Raw genomic sequence first — 17,724 nt, forward strand, 5'->3', positions numbered from 1 at the left:
TTTACAGGATCCTTGTAATAATTAATGTTTATGAATGTTGCATTTGTCAACAGCAAAGTATTTTACTAATATGTATTATTAGTATTAGTAAACACATTTTCGGAGCCCTGTGTAAAAGGGAAGAAAAGAGATCTTCATGCTAATCAGCTCTTTAGTATATGCAGTGAAGGGCCTGCTCTCGTTTTCCGATGAGTCCCAGTGCCACTCTTGACACCAGGTCTCTAACCATGCAGTGTGTCGCTGCAATACTTCCTCTTTGTTGTGGACGCTACTACTATGTGCTTAAGTTACATCTACTTTTTGACCTTTAGAATGTCATTTTTGACATTCTGAGTGAATCTGAAGTATTTTCTTGTTTTTCCAGTTCCTTCCCTTCTGTATTCTTCTTCCTGAAAACCTTCACTTCTACCAGCAGAGTTATTGATTAGAGAAACGGCCCTTAAGGGCCAGGCTTTTTCTCTCATTCTCCAGTGTGTGACTTGCATAAGGAATCGAAGAATTAAAGTTACTCATTAAGGGCAAATAAGCCAATTTTATTTAAAGGCCAGGCTCTGGTAACCGAAAAAAAGTCAGAAACACGGTATCCATTTAAAGGCGTGTTTTTATGCAGTTTAAATTTTGACTTTTTTCCCCTCTCTCAAGTAAAATATCAGAGGAAGCCTATTATTTCCTTTCTGACAGTCTTTGCACTCTCACCTTGAATGTGTTATGTCTAGTCTTTCTTCATATTTTGTTATATCTGTAAAACAGAAGCATGATAGCATTTCCTTCAAAAATACAAACCATTAGAAACTTTATGTAATTGCTCCCTTTGAGACACCAACCTCCCAAGACCATTTTGAGCCCTTAGCACAGTGTTCTCTAACACAGCACCCGTCTCCCAGTGTTTCTTCAAACATCCATTTCTATTAAAAGTGTCATCGAAAATCAGCTCTAATTATAACTGAACCTCTTCATTTCCTTATGCTCTAAATCCACTCAGTTTCAGGTCAAGATTCAGAGAAGTTTATCTTTAATTACTGATGACCCCTTTAATTACTGAGCCCCCAACCACGTCAATCCAGTGGACCGTTTACTTTTTAATTCAGAGTATGTAACCGAGCAATTTGCACGCTTTTATAAAGTAAGTTCAAGTCAGCAAGAAAAACGAGGCAGAGATTTGCAGTGGCTTTGATCGTGAAGCAGCTTGGTGCCCAGCACTAAATAATGCCCAGCAGACCGTTGCTCGTCAGCCCAAAGTAAGCTTGTGAGAAAGTCAGTGCAGCAATAAGGTAATGTTAACCTAGTGCTCCGTTTGTTTCCAGACAAGCCTAATAAAGGCTTGACTAGAAATAAGTGAAATTTGGCATCAGTAAGATAGAAGAAGATACACTTTTTTAAAGGATAAAATAGCTAGGGAATTTGATATACTAAGCATTTCTCCCGTGAAAAGACAAAATTTATTTACAGGTATGTGCTCTCATAGATCTGTGAATTGATTGGGACTCTTTCAGCTGCAACAAAGAGAAACTCAGCTCAAACTAGCTTAAACAAAAATAGAATGTATTGGCTTCTGTAGCTGGAAACTTCAGGAATGCATCTTGCTTTAGACATGGCTAGATCCAGCTACTAATATTATTTGGTTAGGACATCTCTCCTCATCACTCTGTCCTTCCTGTGTGTCATCTTTATTCTTAGGCAGGATCTTGCTGTGTGGTAGCCAGAGTGGCCTCCTGAAGCACCTCACAGCTAGCAACCTTAAAGCAGAAAGAGAGCATCTGTCCCGATGATTCCAGCAAAAGCTCAGGGAAGATTTTAATTGCCGTGGTAGGAGCCGTATGCCATTCCTGAGCCAAGAGGATGGGGTATGGAAGTCCATGAGCCGGGCCCACTGCCTCTCCCACAGCGCCACACTCCTTAGTTACGGAAATAACACCTGATGAGTCATACTCATTTGATTGTTATCTCAGATTTAGTTTGTTGAAAACAGAACTCTCGATTTCTACACCCTCTCCAGCCCTGAGCCCCCAGACTTCCCCATGGCAGTGACACCACCATCCCCCAAGTCACTCAAGCCAGACATCTTTGTTCTTGTTTGCTCTTCCTGGTGTCTATATTACACATTATAATACGTGTATATCATATATATTTATATCTCTGGCTCAGGATCTTAAAAGGTAAAAGTAATCTTAGAGATAATCTAGTCTTAAGTTATAGTCCTAGAGAAGGGAGTTGCCTCATGGCTTGAAGGCGTCTCTTACCACATTGCCTCTTCTATTCAGACGTGTACATCCAAAGACAAAAAAGGAAAATATTTTTCTGACAATAGGAACCCCTTTTTAATGAGGAGGGGAAAAAGCTGATTTCTCTCTCAGGCAGACTGCTTTCAAATTTTTGTATTAAGAATCATCATTATTAATCTAAGCCAGGTACATAGAGAATGGAATCTAAGCTTTATCTTAGCTCATTTGGTTCCTAATCCAAAGTAAAAATAGGTTTTTTTAATGTTTGAAGTTCATTCCCAAATGTACTACTGAATAAGTGCTGTTTTATGATGTCTTGTTCTGACGTATGCTTTCCCTTTTTTATGATTCCTTTTCTCTTCTTTTCCCCTGAATCTTTATCATTTCCTTTCTGTTCACATATTTCCTTTCAGTTCTCTCTTCATTTCTCCTATAACTGGAAGTTTTTAGATTTGAATGGTCCTACCAAAACTAAAAAGACCACCAGTTTCCCAGCAGAGCATATTAACTAGTGACAGCTCTTTGTGAGACTTCCATTTAAAAAAATAATTATTTGCAGTGGCCAGTTAACTTAGTTGGTTAGAACGTGGTGCTAAAAAATAATTATTTGCTAGCTTGTGAATTTGAGCCTTAATTAAAATTTTAGAATATGAGATGTCATATTAAAATAAATTATTAACTGTGTTGAATATAAATGGATAAACTTTGAACACATTTTTGAAATTTTAATGCTTTCCTTATGAATAGAAGGTTCTAATAACGAATAGATTTGCTACCAAGTTTATTATGAAATAGTAACATTTTCTCTTTTAACTTATTGTATGGCTTGTTTCAGCCTTTTTACTTTTTTTCCCTTTTACCTTATTTCTAAATGGAGTAAAATTGGGGGTGAATTTACTAATATGACCAGTTGATCCATATTTTACATGAGATATTACATAGGTAAAAGCAATATCTGACGTAGCTCCCAGTAAGCAAAATTGGGCATTATTTACATACAGAATTTACGTAGACTTTTTCATCAAGTAGTAGGCCACACAAATTTATGTTTATTCTGAAAAATGCCATTATTCATAAAATCTCCTTCTCTACCCTTCCAGTCCCATTTGATTTTAAGAAGGATTTTTTTTTTTTTTGGCACACGGGCTTAGTTGCTCCGTGGCACGTGGGATCTTCCCGGAGCAGGGATTGAACCCATGTCCTCTGCATTGGCAGGCGGATTTTTAACCACTGCGCCACCTAGGAAGCCCCCATTTGATTTTAAAGGGAGGTGAAAGTAAATGTTTAAGCTCATTAGCTGCCTTCTCCTGATTTCTTTATTTAGTCCCCGAGCAAGATAGAAGGAAGGAGTTGTTTTAAGCTTGCCATCCTTATGGGAATTATCTTGGGAAAGAAGTCATTTTCTTTGCATTGGTCTCTGCATAAGAGAAAACATTAACACTGTTGATTTAGATAAGTGTTTGACGCCTCCTGGCTTCTCTAACTCAGCAGGAGAATTGAGATACCGGAGGATAAGCCTATTGGCAGAAGACCTTGTAGTGCCAGCCTGGCTGGCCACCTTCAGTTCTGTATTGCAGCATTAGAGAGCCATTCCTTTTAGAATGTTCCAAGACAGATATTCTAATTCCATCATATTTTCCAGTCCATATGGACTGACCCACAGCGCTAGCCACTGTTAATTAGAAATGTTACTTTACTCGTGGTAATTTGGTAATAAAAAATGATGTTATCTTAGTTTTTCATGAGCTGGAGAGGTCTCTTTTTTCCCCATCAATTTAAAACCTTATTTTCAGTACAAGTTAGACTTTTTTTTTAAAGTTACAATTCAGTGGATTTTCATATATTCACGTAGTTGTACAACCATTGCCACAATCAATCATATATTTTCTTCACTCCACAAAGAAACTCCATACCTATTAGCAGTTACTCCCTTATGCATCCACCCCTTTCCCAACCCTAGAGAACCACTTATCTATTTCCTGTTTTAAAGATTTGCCTATTCTGGATGTTGCATATAAACGGAATCATATAATACGTGGTCTCTTATGACTGGCTGCTTTTATTTAGGCATAATGTTTTCAGATTTCTTCCACGTTGTGACGTGTCAGTATTTTCTTCTTTTTTATTGCCAAATAGTATACCATTACATGGATATACAGCATTTTGTTTATCCATTCACCCATAGATGGTTGTTTCCACTTTTTGGCTATTGTAATAAAGCTGCTATGAACATTATGTACAAGTTTTCATGTGAATATATATTTTTATTTCTCTTGGGAGCAGAATTGCTGGGTCACTTGGTAACTCCGTTTAATCTGAGAAACTGCCAGGTTGTCATCAATGCTTTCTTAGTCCTTAGCCAGCAAAAACTTTTATCTGCTATTGCCTTAAAGTAAAACTACTATCTACTCCAAATATTTTAAGGGTGAATAATGCTTCATCATTGAGAATGCTAGCTAATTTTCTAAAGATTCTCTATGGTAAAATATATAGCTAAAGAGTCTCTTTGCTTACCATTTAATTTCTAGCAATATTTTCAAGTGGACTAATAATAACTATGCCAATTGATATCTTCTTATTTTTTGTACATTCTAAACTACACATCATACCAAATACACCAAATAGGTAGTTTCCATGGTTCTAAATGGAAGAATTCATATTTATATTTCAATAGGAATTTTTTTCATCTTTTTTAAGTTTTAGATCTCTTTGTATTTTCCTACTTAAAACATTTTTAACATTATATGTATGTATGTATGTTTTTTCCCCCAGTTGAAAGCCATCATATCCCAGCCTTGGAATACCTTGCCGTATTCCAAGGTTAAGTTATGTGTAGCATATGAATAAACTAATACTGTTTAGAAAGCATATCTTTAAACAGTTAAAATTAAAAGTTTTGGCCCAAAGGAAGTAAACTTTATCTGAAATACACAAACAGGTGAATCATTTGCCACTGCTGGACAGAGGAAGTGTTAACTAAAAGTAAGATGATTTACCAGCACACAGATATTAATGCAGTAATAAGTTTCTTTTTTTAGAATTTGGATTAAGCCATAAGGTAGGGCTGGGGGGTGGGTAGAGTTTGTGGCTTGGCCATTTCATTACCCATCATCTCTCTGCTTCTTAGAGTTTTACAAAGAGAATGTCCATGGGACCCTGAGAGGAAGACTAGTATAAAAACAGAGGTGAAACCAGAAGGAAAAGAGGAGAAAAATGCTGAGATGGCCCATGTTCCAGAGATGCCCTCAGCATCATCTTCCCTCCCTTGTTCACAGTTCTGTCTAAAGGAGTGAAAACATAGGTTGCCTTTGTTCACAGCTTATGCATAATAGTTTATTTTTTTAATGAAAGAATTTTGTGCCTTGGAGCCGCTAACATCTTCATCAGTAAGTCCTCTGTTCTGTTAACGTTGGTTAAAGGAGTCACAGTCAGTCACGCAAAAATCACATAAATATGAAATGATACTTTGAAATTATCACAGAACTGATTATGAATGCCCTTGCCGCTGAGTCACTTTACGAAAAGCATGTAGCGGGCTTCCTAGGTGGCACAGTGGTTAAGAATCTGCCTGCCAATGCAGGGGACAGGGACACCGGTTCTATCCCTGCTCCAGGAAGATCCCACATGCCGTGGAGCACCTAAGCCCGTGAGCCACAGCTGTTGAGCCTGTGCTTTAGAGCCTGTGAGCCACAACTATTGAGCCCATGTGCTGCAACTACTGAAGCCCACACACCTAGAGTCCATGCTCCGCAACAAGAGAAGCCACGTGGCAGTGAGGAGCCCGTGCACCACAACAGAGTAGCCTGCACTCACCGCAACAAAAGAAAGTCCGCGCACAGCAAAAAAGACCCAACACAGCCAATAAAATAAATAAATGTTTTAAAAATTAAAAAAAAAAAAAGCATGTAGCAATTTTCCTTTGGTGACTGTGGTAACCAGTGCCATCTTTGGTATAGATTTACATAATGCACGTTCAATCCAACCTTTTGGGTAAGATTTTGTGATGAGAAGTCTAGTAGGGTTATCTTTAGCTTACCTAAAGCATTATTATTTGGTGATCAGATCTCTATCAAAGATATATGTTTTTTTATCAACGTCTAGGAATTTAGTTCTAGTTTATTTATTATTATGTATGTTAATGCTTAACACTAAAATTCCTGATAAAATGAAACACAGATAAATCTTCCATTTGGCTGGCAGCGCAATAGAGGAAAAGATGATATGAAAAATGGCAGGGGTGGAAGGTGGTAAGAAGGGAGAAGAAGAGAGGCTAAGCAATAGGCTGCTGTGCATTGTGACTCTGCATAGGTTTGTCTTGATCTTGGGGGAGAAATGAGGAATTTGATCTGTGAATTTCCGGCTTTTTGGCCACCACAGTTTTGTCTTGATCCACAGATGCACACCACATCCTCCTCACTAGACCTCTCTGCTCCAGTATGTGCTTTGCCTTTCCCTTGCAAGGAAGCTGTAATGTTCTATCCCTTTTTTCTCTGCATTCAGACTTGCTGTAAATACTCTCCCACACATCTCTTTGATGAGGAATTGCTGGACCTGAGCCAATTTATTATTTCAGATCTTGTTCTGCAGAACTGCCCACAGTTGGTAATGAGAAATCTTTCCAATCCTATGTGACATTAAGGTGATCTACTCAGTTCTGGACTCCTTTGTTTAAGATACAAGTAGTCAGGCAGAAGATTAAATTGCAAAGTCAGTGTTTAGAATGAGTAAGAGGAGAATTTGTTTCCCTTGACCCCTGCACAGAATTGCCATTCAGTTCACGTGATCAAATGTACATCCTCAGAGGGAATACGGGGATATGTGTATAAAAACAGATGATCGAACTTGGTGTACCCCCAAAAAAATAAAAAATAAAAAATAAAAAAATGTACATCCTCAGAGAACCTAACATCTTGACTCTGGCTGCGTTAGGTGCCCCTTCCTAGTGCTTCCATAATGTCCTGCGTATATGTCCTATTACTGTGCTTCTGTTGTAGTTTATGATTGCCTGCTTATATGCCTTTGTTTCCCCCATACACACCCTGATCTTAAACTGTGAACTCTGTAAGGATGAAAACAGACCGTGTGCCACTCAACCTGATGCTAAAATAAATATTAGTGTGAAGATATACATTTTTTAAAAGGAAAGTTAGATTACCAATTAATCTTCAATCCTGCTAAAACCTTTAAAATCTCCACCTCAGTTGGCTTTGTCTCAAATAATATTTTAGCACTGTAATACAGACTTTAGCAGTAAATGTCACTCAGATTCAGGTAATACAGTTTAATCAATTTTTATTTCTCAAACCGGGTCATTGCCCTGTACGTTAATTAGATGAAAAATGAAAACAACTGGAATTAGCAGAGTTTATTCCTTTGGGCCTTCTAAGTGATCTCTCTCCACCCCCACCCCCCCCAAAAAAAACCCATTCTTAACTCCTTTGTTTACTCTTAAGCACACGCAGTTCATTCACCGTCAGTGTTCCGTGCCTCCGACGTGCAGTCAGGCCCTGTGGGGGGAGCACGGGGTTTGATGGGAGGGAAAGACATGTGCACAAAGAGTTATAATATGGTTGCGGGCTCTCCCTGCAGTACGTACGGCGTGAAATGTAAACCTAAGAGGTGGGACGGTTTGGGAAAGTTTCTCTGAGAAAGTGACATTTGCGCCAAGTCTTAAAGGATGAGTTGTTCAGGCTTGAGGGCAGGGGATAAGCATTACAGGAAAGGGAAGGGCGTATGCAAGGAAAACCAAGAGCCTGTGGACACAGAAATGGCAACTGTGTGCATGGGGAGGTGTTAGAGGAGGAGGCCAAAGGGAGCAGACAGCCCAGGGTGGATGCCTGTGAAAGAGTTGGGAATTTAAACTGCAGGCCAAAGGGGAAGTCAAACTTTTTAAACAGAGAAATGACGGAAGCTCACTGTTCTCTACCTATGTCTTTCCTTCAAGGATTTTCTGACCCGTTTTTCTCTGTTATTACTACCACTTTCTCTGCTCATGCTTTGTGCCAAGTTAATTCATTTAGTTATAGTAGAATGGTCTTAGGTTGCAGTTTGGAACATTTTCAGACTCCCTCCCCAAAAGACGTCTGTACCATGGCCAGATATCATGACCCTAATCCCATCTTATTTCCTGACAAATTGATGGACCGTGACTGTCTCATTGCATTCCTATTGTTAAAAAACAAAAAAGAGTGACATCTTTATAAAAAATAAATACTCCATAATCTTGTTATACTATGGATAATTTAACAAAGTGAGGGTGGGCTATACATGAAGGCAGCTGAATTTGTACACTTAAGATGTTCTTACTATTTTGTATTTAAGCCTTTCTAGGCTTCTCCTCTTCTGTACCCAGGTCGTGAACGGGCCTGCTAGACTTGAAGAGGGTGTCTGTCAGGCCGCCACAATGCTCCCCACACTTGCTCTCTTCATTTCTGACCCATCGCAGTTCATCCACAGTTGCGTGACTGTTTGTGCCCAGGGTCTGGCCCTTCTCACAATAAACTATTCTTTGGAATTTTACAAAGAAGTCATTCACGGAAGCTAAACGGAAAATCAAAGCCCAGCCCATCGTTTTCCATTTATGAATCCTGTTTAATTAGAAAGTAGTTTATGAAGAGTGCCCTATTTTCTCAGTGCAGTCTGAAGTAGCAGATGGCAGGCGTGCGTGTTACCTGATTGTCTGAAGCTTACTTGAGTAATTCGCTTACCCATTTACATGGATCCTTTGGTGAAACCAGCTACAGAAGGTGTGGGAGGCAGGCAGGCCTCCTCCTGGGGAAACCCAGGCCTCCTCCGGTTCATTGCTGCCACCTGCTGGGGCCTGGCTGCCAGCATGGGGAAGCTGAGCCATCCGGGGCCGTTCGAGGGCCCCGTATGTAGTTCCAGTGCTAAACAGCTGTCCCTACATGAAAGCACTTTATAAACTGGAGCGTTATACCAGTCAGTGTAAGGTGGTGTTAGATGCTGTTGGTTAACGCATGCTCTGCAGCAACAGTGAGGCTCAGGAAACTAAGTAACACTTTGAGGACCCAAAGATCCCGGAGCATTAGAGCCAGAAGAATCCTTTAAGCAGATGCCGTGGATTTTAGTGTAAATTAGGCTCCTGGGGGCTTGTGAAATGCATATTCCCATGCGTGGTGCCAGAAATTTTGATTCACAAGCCCTAAAATGGGGCTTATCTCACAGGCTCCTCAAGAGGTTCTGATGCAGGTAGTCTAACGCCACACTTGAGAAAGGCGCTGCCTTAAACATTATCAAGGCAAGAGCTTCTCAGCCATCTTTCTAACGAGTGCCTCATTTCAATACATTAAAAAAATTTACATAATATTACATCTCCCGTCAGTGGGATGAGTCACTGAAGTATACCCGTAACTGGTTCTTTGAAGCATACACACAAAAATCATTGTTGGGTTGCTTTGTTCTGCAGCAAAAAAAAAAAAAATTTTTTTAAATGATTAACTTTTCTCTTTTCCCCAAGAAGGAAGTACTGTAATTTGTACTGGTCAGTTTATAGCGAAATGCTTTTTCACCTCAGACGTTGGCAAGCGAAGGTGGGGTTTGATGTTACATTTATCGTAGCCATCAGCTTCGTGACTGTAGTGATCACTTGGGTAATACTGACTTTTCAGGCGCCTGAAATACCGTGAGGCAGAGTTCTGCCCTCTGTCACCACTCACGCCTCTCCTTTGGTGGAGCCAAGCCCAAGAAAGCTGCAGCCCCCAGGGTTCTTAACATATCGTCTCATCCCTCACCCTTTGTTGGCAACCTCAGCCAAGATACAAATAATAGTAAACATACATAATAACTTGCTTTATTGCACAAGAAAAATAAGTGCCCCAATAGCGAATTGGAAAACGTACCTTAGAACGGAGAATTCTAGATACCTGTCATGTACTTGCTTCATAGACTGTTAGTGTCAACATATATGTCTTTTTGTAATATATCTGCTTCTGAAATGACTGTTTCCAATCCAAGTGTCACCCTGTCTCACTGTGAATTCAGTGATGCCACTGAACTCAGGGGCCGATTACGCTTGGTATACTGTGTAATCTTAATAAATTAAGCATCAGCAAATTTTCTAGTGTATTTTTCTTTTCATATAGACTTTTTTTTCTTTCTTTTTTCTTTTTTTTTTAGCTCTCAAGGTTGCTGGCATTCAAGACTTCCATCCCATTTAATGCAGTTTTCATGTATTGTCTGCATAGACTCAAAAAGGCAGTTTATTGAACTTCTTTATAGGGAAATCTCATTGAGCTTTCAGGATCGTAATTTTTATTACTGATAAAAATGTGGTTTGGCGTATCATTTTATTTTAAACTTTGTTTTCTGCCTTCATAATCTCATCAGTCAAGGTTATTTTGTTTTTGTTTTTCAGTCGTACCTGAAGGAAATCTTAAAAGAAATTGGTATTCAAAATGTAAAAGGTATCCACAAAAACACATGGGAGCTGAAGCCAGAGTACAGACATTATCAAGTAGAAGAAAAGAGTGACTAAGAAAACCCGAAGCCCGCCTGCTAACAGAACAACTGAAGGGTGATGCGCTAAGCAAACGGCCTTGATACGTGAATCTTTGACCACCATCTATTATAGGGGGAAAATGGCTGGTACTTTAATTTCTCTAGGTAAATTTTTTAAACAGTAATTCTTGTCAAGTTGCTTAAGTGATTTTTGAGGAAAAAGGACGCATTTATTTATATACTTGTGTTAAACCAGATTATTCGTGATGGGGTTGGGGGTTGAAGAAGGTTTTCCTTTTTAAATATTAACTTTTAAAATGTAAAGTTGGGAAATGTTTTCTACATGAGGACTCCCCGTCCTCGTCTCTCTCTGAGGAGGTGAGGCAACACACACCCAAAGTGAACGCATAGCAGGAAAAGAGTAGTCAACTCCAGAAACTCTCAAAAGGAATTAAAAAGAGTTTCTTATTCTGAAATCGTCTGAGAACAAAGCTGTCTTTATTTTTTCAAACAGGTGGCTGTGTTTCATATTCGCACACATTAATGAAAGGATAGCATTTATGTTTATACTAAGTAGCTGTTTTCATCATTAGCTTATTTTACTCTAGTGATAGTGACATGAGAAATGGAAAAAATCATGGGCAGTTGTTCTTTCTTTCTTTCTTCTTTTTCTTCTTTTAAAATAGTTAGAAATTGGGAATTCCCTGGTGGTCCAGTGGTTAGGACTCCACACTTTCACTGCCGAGGGCCCAGGTTCGATCCCTGGTCGGGGAGCTAAGATCCCACAAGCCTCGAAGCATGGCCAAAAAAAGAAAAAAGAAAGAGGGAGAAAGAGAGAAGGAAAAGAAAAAAAAAGAATAAAATAAGTAGAAATTAAATTCTTTCCCAATTCAAGATATGTATCCCCCCACCCTGATTCTAAGCTTCTCAAAGACTGACTTTGCCCCCAACTTTTACTGCGCACCCAGCAGGCAGGTACTGACTGTTGTGTGACAAATGCTGTTTACAGACTAAAGGAGGGTTGTAAGGGTAAGGCTGATGGGTATAGACAGAAAAGTTAATGTCAGTTCCTGGGGAAAGAGTGTTTCTTTTTCTTTTTAATTAATTTTAAATAAAAGCAGTAATGTCCATGGTTAAAGTTTTTCTAGTACAAAATGTTATGTATTAGGCAATCCAGAAGCATACCCATGAACAAGACCACGAGAACAAAAGAAGCTTTAGCAAACTAAACATAATGAAAAGTGTCTTTTTACTTGTTAATTTTGTCAGCTGCTTCTGTATACTTGCAACCAAGAAGCAGCAAATGGCCAGATTTTTTAATGTTATGTACTTAAATCAAGGAACTAATTTATCCACTGAGTTAAATGTTTTCCTGTATTACTTGGTTTTTAGCAGCAGTGCAGCAGAATGCTGAGGCTGAGTACCACTGCATTAAGAAAAATTTTGTCCTTGCATCCTTACTGTAAAATAAAATTGACCGAGGAGGGTGGTCTCATTCCCGACCCCACCTCCAATTGTCTACTCCTGCCTTGTTGTGGAGCAGGAACCAAATAGTGTATCCCCATTACCTTTCAATTCCTCGTTACTTAAGGCTCAGTGTTAGAAAGCAGCTGGACAATGGTGTGATAAACCTGTATAGAGCTGAGAATTCTGGACACCTGTCATGTGCTTTGTTCATAGTATATACCTTCCCCCAAACCTTGTCTTTTTGGAGGTATGGTACTGCCCTCTAAACTGCCCTGAAACAGACCTGTGTCTCCTCTAGTCCTGCCTTTTGTTTTTGTGGTGACGACACCTGCCAGATTGAACTTGCTGGCTGCTGGTAGAGTTTCCAGGGCAGAACTTTGTCTCATTTGAAGCCATGCTTTGGTATTTTCTGCAAACCTAGTTTCTTAAGCTTATTTTAGTTACCTTGCACCTCATCACACCTGACAGTACCTACCTGTGTCTCTTAAATGCCTGTTATCTATTCAGTAGGATAGGCTAATCTAGGTGGTTGACAGGTGCCATTCCTGATTAATTTTTTTGAAATTGCTTTCTTATTTAGACCAAAAATAAAGCTGTTGGTCATGAAGGAGACTCTCCCTTCCACCCGGGTTCCCTTTTTCTTTTATTCCAGGACTCTCTTGCTCTGATAAACATGGTTTTGGCAGCCAAACATCCTAAGCCCTTATAACCACTGTGAGATGGAGAGAGAGGAAGGCTGATAAGGGAGATATGCATCTGGTAAGATGTCACATAGTAAGAGGACAGGAAGGCCATATGTAATAATTGAGATTGTTAAACTCAACTAGTGCACACATTTTGGGGGTATTGTAACTGACGAAGTGTAATTAGATTATGGTCACTGGGCATTAGAAAGCTTTGAAATCACATGTTGCCACGGTAACATCTAAAGTGATACATCTTAAGAAAGTAAACAGGTTTTGAGCTATTGTATCAGAAGCAGCTCTCCTGGATTTCAGCAGAGTTGCATTTGTTCCTAATAGTCTGTGAACACATTTTCTTTGAAGCTGTTTTCATCATTGTTGGTACATATTAGTGAAAATAAGAGTAAACAGTGCCTGACACTGTGTTAAATGCTCTAAAATATTATTTAATCCTCAGAATTAGTGCTGAGAGGTAGAGAATGTCCATTTTATAGAACCATTTTCTGGCCTGACATATTATCATGAGTACTGATCCTTCTTTAGGGGAATTCTACCCTTGGGGTAAAGTGAATACTAGAGTATACTTTCCCAGGCGCCCGCGAGTGCCCCCTCCCCCCGTCTCATCTCCAAACCAGGAAAAGGGCCATCAAAATGGCAACCAAATTGTCTTTGGCATCCCTGTTTGAATCCAGACACCCAAACCTCCCTTACCCACAGGATGCATATTACACTCCCTCCTTTAAAGTCAGGCTCCTTTTGCTGACATTTTAATCCCTGTTACACTTCAAGTACCCAGGTAGGATGTGCAGCTTTAGAGTGGACTCTTAGAGCTCCGTAGGAGTTGAGGATCGCAGTGGACTGTCAGGAGGATGGGCACTGGCTGAAGGGGAGCTGCCTTCTGTTCAGACTTCACTTGCTGCAAACCCTCCTTTCTTCTCAATGACGGCGCAGGAGTGATAAGCTGGGTATCTTTTGGATTCGGTTTTCATTGCTGTGTGAGTCCAGAGCAGGTTCCTGAGCCTCATAGCATTTTCATAGTGTGTAAGAGGAGGGAGCAGAAGTCACTTTTTAACATCAGTTTTCTTCACATACTCCCATCCTTTCTTCTTCCTACTTCCTTTCCTTTGAGCAGGTACCACCATTGATTATACAGCTGTATGATGTAACCTCTGACAGACCAGCAGTGTAAGTCTTTAATGGTTTAATATAAGAAAATTAACGGCTTTTATCTGATGTTGTTAGAAATCATCCAAATTAAAAAGGACTTTTTCAGTGCTCTCGCTTCCAGTTTAAACTAGATTCTGCCAAGTCATTTAGTCTTAAATGTTAGGATTTTAAAGAATGATTTCTTGGGGATTCCCCGGATGTCCAGTGGTTAGGGCACCGTGCTTCCACTACAGGGGGCACGGGTTCGATCCCTGGTCAGGGAACTAAGATCCTGCATGCTGTGTGGTGTGGCCAAAAATAAAAAAAAATTTTAAATAAGTTTTTTTTCTTAAGAATGATTTCTTAAAGTATACCATATTTTTAAATGTTGAAATTTGTATTTTAAAGGTCTTAAGAAGATGAGAGTTTTTAATTATTTTGTAAATGTAAGTACACCAAAAGAATATGTTGCTGGACTAAAAACTCCAATCTGGTGTGGTCACGGAACGTGGTGGTTATTTATTTGGCGACTATTAATTGACCATGAATATATCCCAGGCACTGTGGGTACAAGAGTGCTCAGCGTTAGAGGTGTTCACACTCTAGTTGGAAATAGAGAATGTAGACGGATAATAACACCATGTGGGCACACCAAAGTGTGAACTAGGTGTTGCAATCAATCAAAATATTCCAGTTAATTCATGTTGTCTTTTATGCTCCACGTGGATTTCCAGTTTGTAAAGCATTTGGATGAGGTAGTATATACTTAACTTTAAAACGTCTTTGAAAATAATTTAACCATTGAGAATTTCTAAGACACAAAAGGATTGATACAATGCCTAAAAATCATTATTATGAACACATACCGTGGTTGTCTATAATACGTCGATCTTGTTAATAGAATACTAAATTAAAGTGTTTGCTGGGCTGGTCCTCGTGACATTTAAGCCTTACTTCTTTTTGCCATTCTAATTTCTCCTTGAACAAAAGCCTACGAACCGCTTTAGCCATTTGTTCGTCCATTCATTCAGTGAAAATCCATTGACTGCCCATTGTGTGCCAGGCACCAGGGGCAAAGGTGGTATTTGTGATAAAGTACCTTACATGCCACCAGTTCTCTGCCTGCGTTACTAAATAAGCAGGGAGAAGAATCACTTGTTTATTGGACTCTTACTGTGTGCCAGGCACTGCGCTAAGCTTTTGACTCCTGTAACCCATGTAATCCTCATAGCCCTACAACATGGGTTCTCTTATCACCCTTGTTGTATAGATGTGGGATTCCAGGCAGTGTGAGGTTAACGAGCCTGACCAAGGTCACCAGTGAGAGGCCTGGCCAGATTCACATCCCAGAACTGCACTCTGCAGTGCACGCGCTTAGTCACTGTCCTGTGCTGATAATGGGTGCTCCGCTGCTGATTACCCAGAGCTGTAATTCACCTGCCCATGTTTGGGGGCTTTTTGTTTGCTTTGTTCTTCTTCTTCTTGAGATATAATTGACATAGAACTTGTGTTTGACTTCTCACTAACTAATGGGTAGCAAAGTCTCCTCTGAGTTGTTTTGTCTTTAGAGATTTATTTCCAATCCTTGTTCAGGTTCTGGAGTTTCTTACTTGTGGGATGAAGTTTCTTTTCTTGCTGTAGATTCAGATGAGGTATTTCCCAGGAATGAATGCAGATGGCCAGTGCACTTGATTTGCTTACATCCTCAACTGCCCAGTGCATGTCCAGTCCCGAGCTCATGAGAGAGATGCTGACTTTGCTGATCACAGTTGAGGGTCTTTGCCATCGACTAAGCACAGAGGAGGTTCATCAGCATAAGACTGCAGGTACAGAGCTGAGCAAATAAGACAGGTCCTTGCTTTCAGAAACGCAGTGTTGAAGGGGCCTTGGAAACAAATATATGGCAATGTAGTGTAGTAAGTACAGCAATAGAAATATGTGGCGGAATATTTTAAGAGCTACCTGGATTCAAAGCCTGTGACTTAGAGCAAGTTGTTTACCTTCTGTGCCTCAGTTTCCTCATCTGCAAAATAGGAGTATTAAGAGTATCTACTGCACAGAATGTGGTGAAAATTAAGTGAGTCAATATATGTAAAGTACTTAGAACACTGCATGACACATACAAAGTACTTTATAAGTGTCAGCTTTTTTTTTTTAAAGCATGTCTTGCTCTTTTTTTTTTTTTTAAATTTATTTATTGGCTGCATTGGGTCTTCGTTGCTACACACGGGCTTTCTCTAGTTGCAGCAAGTGGGGCTACTCCTCGTTGTGGTGTGCGGGCTCTTGCAGTGGCTTCTCTTGTTGTGGAGCGCGGGCTCTAGGTGCTCAGGCTTCAGTAGTTGCAGCACACGGGCCCAGTAGTTGTGGCTCACAGGCTCTAGAGCACAGGCTCAGTAGTTGTGGCACACAGGCTTAGTTGCTCCATGGCATGTGGGATCTTCCCAGACCAGGGATTGAACCCATATCCCCTGCGTTGGCAGGCGGGTTGTTAACCACTGTGCCAACCAGGGAGGTCCCATAAGTATCAACTTTATCATATATAAGATATGTAAAATATAGAAGTAACGAAGAGCATGAAATGATTAATTACATCTTTGGGAAATCAGGAAAGCCTTCTTAGAGGAGTTGGTATCTGAAGTGGGTTTTGAAGGGTCTGGGAGTTTAATAAGAGTCAAGAGGCACAAAATACAGAAAGAACAAGTGTGAGGACATTACGGAGAAGCCTTTCCTTACAAGGTGGTTGGCATGAGAACCCACACACCCCTTCAGTGTTCTTACAGATATCGTTTGGTAGCAGAGGAGTGTTGTCTGGGCAAGCTGAATCCAGCCTCAGTCTCATGGAAGAACTTGGAGGTCAGGTAATTGCACCCTGGGCCCAGGTGGAATGGATGAGGGTTTGAGCAGGGCTCACCTCCTTCAGTTGTACACACAAGCTCAAAATGATGCAGACAACCCAGATGCTCCCTTGTTTGTAGCATGCTTTTCGCTGTGATTCATCCCTGAACACATTTCTTTAATATAGGCCTATTAAAGTAGCAGTCCAAACCAACCTAAGTCAAGTAGGTGTTAGAGGTTTGAGGTCCCAGTCATTTGCCCCTCACCACTGCAAACTCTAATCAATAAAGATAAATAGGGAATAAGAGCTGCAGAGGTCAAATGATTCCGTTTTGGAGGCCCAAATAACTCCTAGCTCGACTGGAGGACCTAGCTAAGAGCTGAGGCTGAAGTAGCGCTTTTTTTACTTATCCTTTTCCTCAGTTATTGGTGACTAGCTAGCCATTGGTGGGTGCTTGGCCTGACCTCCTTTTTGCAGGTGAAAAATCTGGAGCAACTGGAAGAAGACATCCAGATGGCCAGTAGGTACAAAGAAAAAATACTCAGCATCACTAAGCGTCAGGGAAATGCAGATCAAAACCACACTGAGCCTCACACCTGTTAGAATGACTGTCCTCAAGAAAGACAAGAGATGAGAAGTGTTGGTGAGAATGTGGAGAAAAGGGAACTCTTGTGTACTGTTGGTAGAAATATAAATTGGTTCAGCCACTATAGAAAACAATACCAAGGTGCCTCAAAAAATTAGAAGTAGATCTACCATATGATCCAGCAATCCCACTTCTGGGTGTACCTACCTACATACCCAAAGAAAATGAAAACAAGATATCAAAGAGATATGTGCACTCCCATGTTTTTTGCAGCATTATTCACAATAGCTAAGATATGGAAACAGCCTAAGTGTCCATCAATGGATG

The 17,724-nt window shown here is 40.1% G+C and overlaps 1 protein-coding gene across 1 annotated transcript in view; it reads left to right on the forward strand.

Annotated features, from left to right (window-relative positions):
* GTF2F2 (general transcription factor IIF subunit 2) overlaps nucleotides 1-11,155 on the forward strand; it is a 140,972-nt gene extending 129,817 nt beyond the window's left edge. The window contains exon 8 of the mRNA XM_057707591.1: nucleotides 10,597-11,155. Within this exon, the coding sequence (XP_057563574.1) occupies nucleotides 10,597-10,716 (120 nt within the window). The 3' untranslated portion in view covers nucleotides 10,717-11,155. The remainder of the gene's footprint in view (nucleotides 1-10,596) is intronic.
* The last annotated feature ends 6,569 nt before the right edge of the window (nucleotides 11,156-17,724 follow it).

Source organism: Hippopotamus amphibius, chromosome 14, assembly GCF_030028045.1.
Source record: "Hippopotamus amphibius kiboko isolate mHipAmp2 chromosome 14, mHipAmp2.hap2, whole genome shotgun sequence".
Classification (NCBI taxonomy): domain Eukaryota; kingdom Metazoa; phylum Chordata; class Mammalia; order Artiodactyla; family Hippopotamidae; genus Hippopotamus; species Hippopotamus amphibius.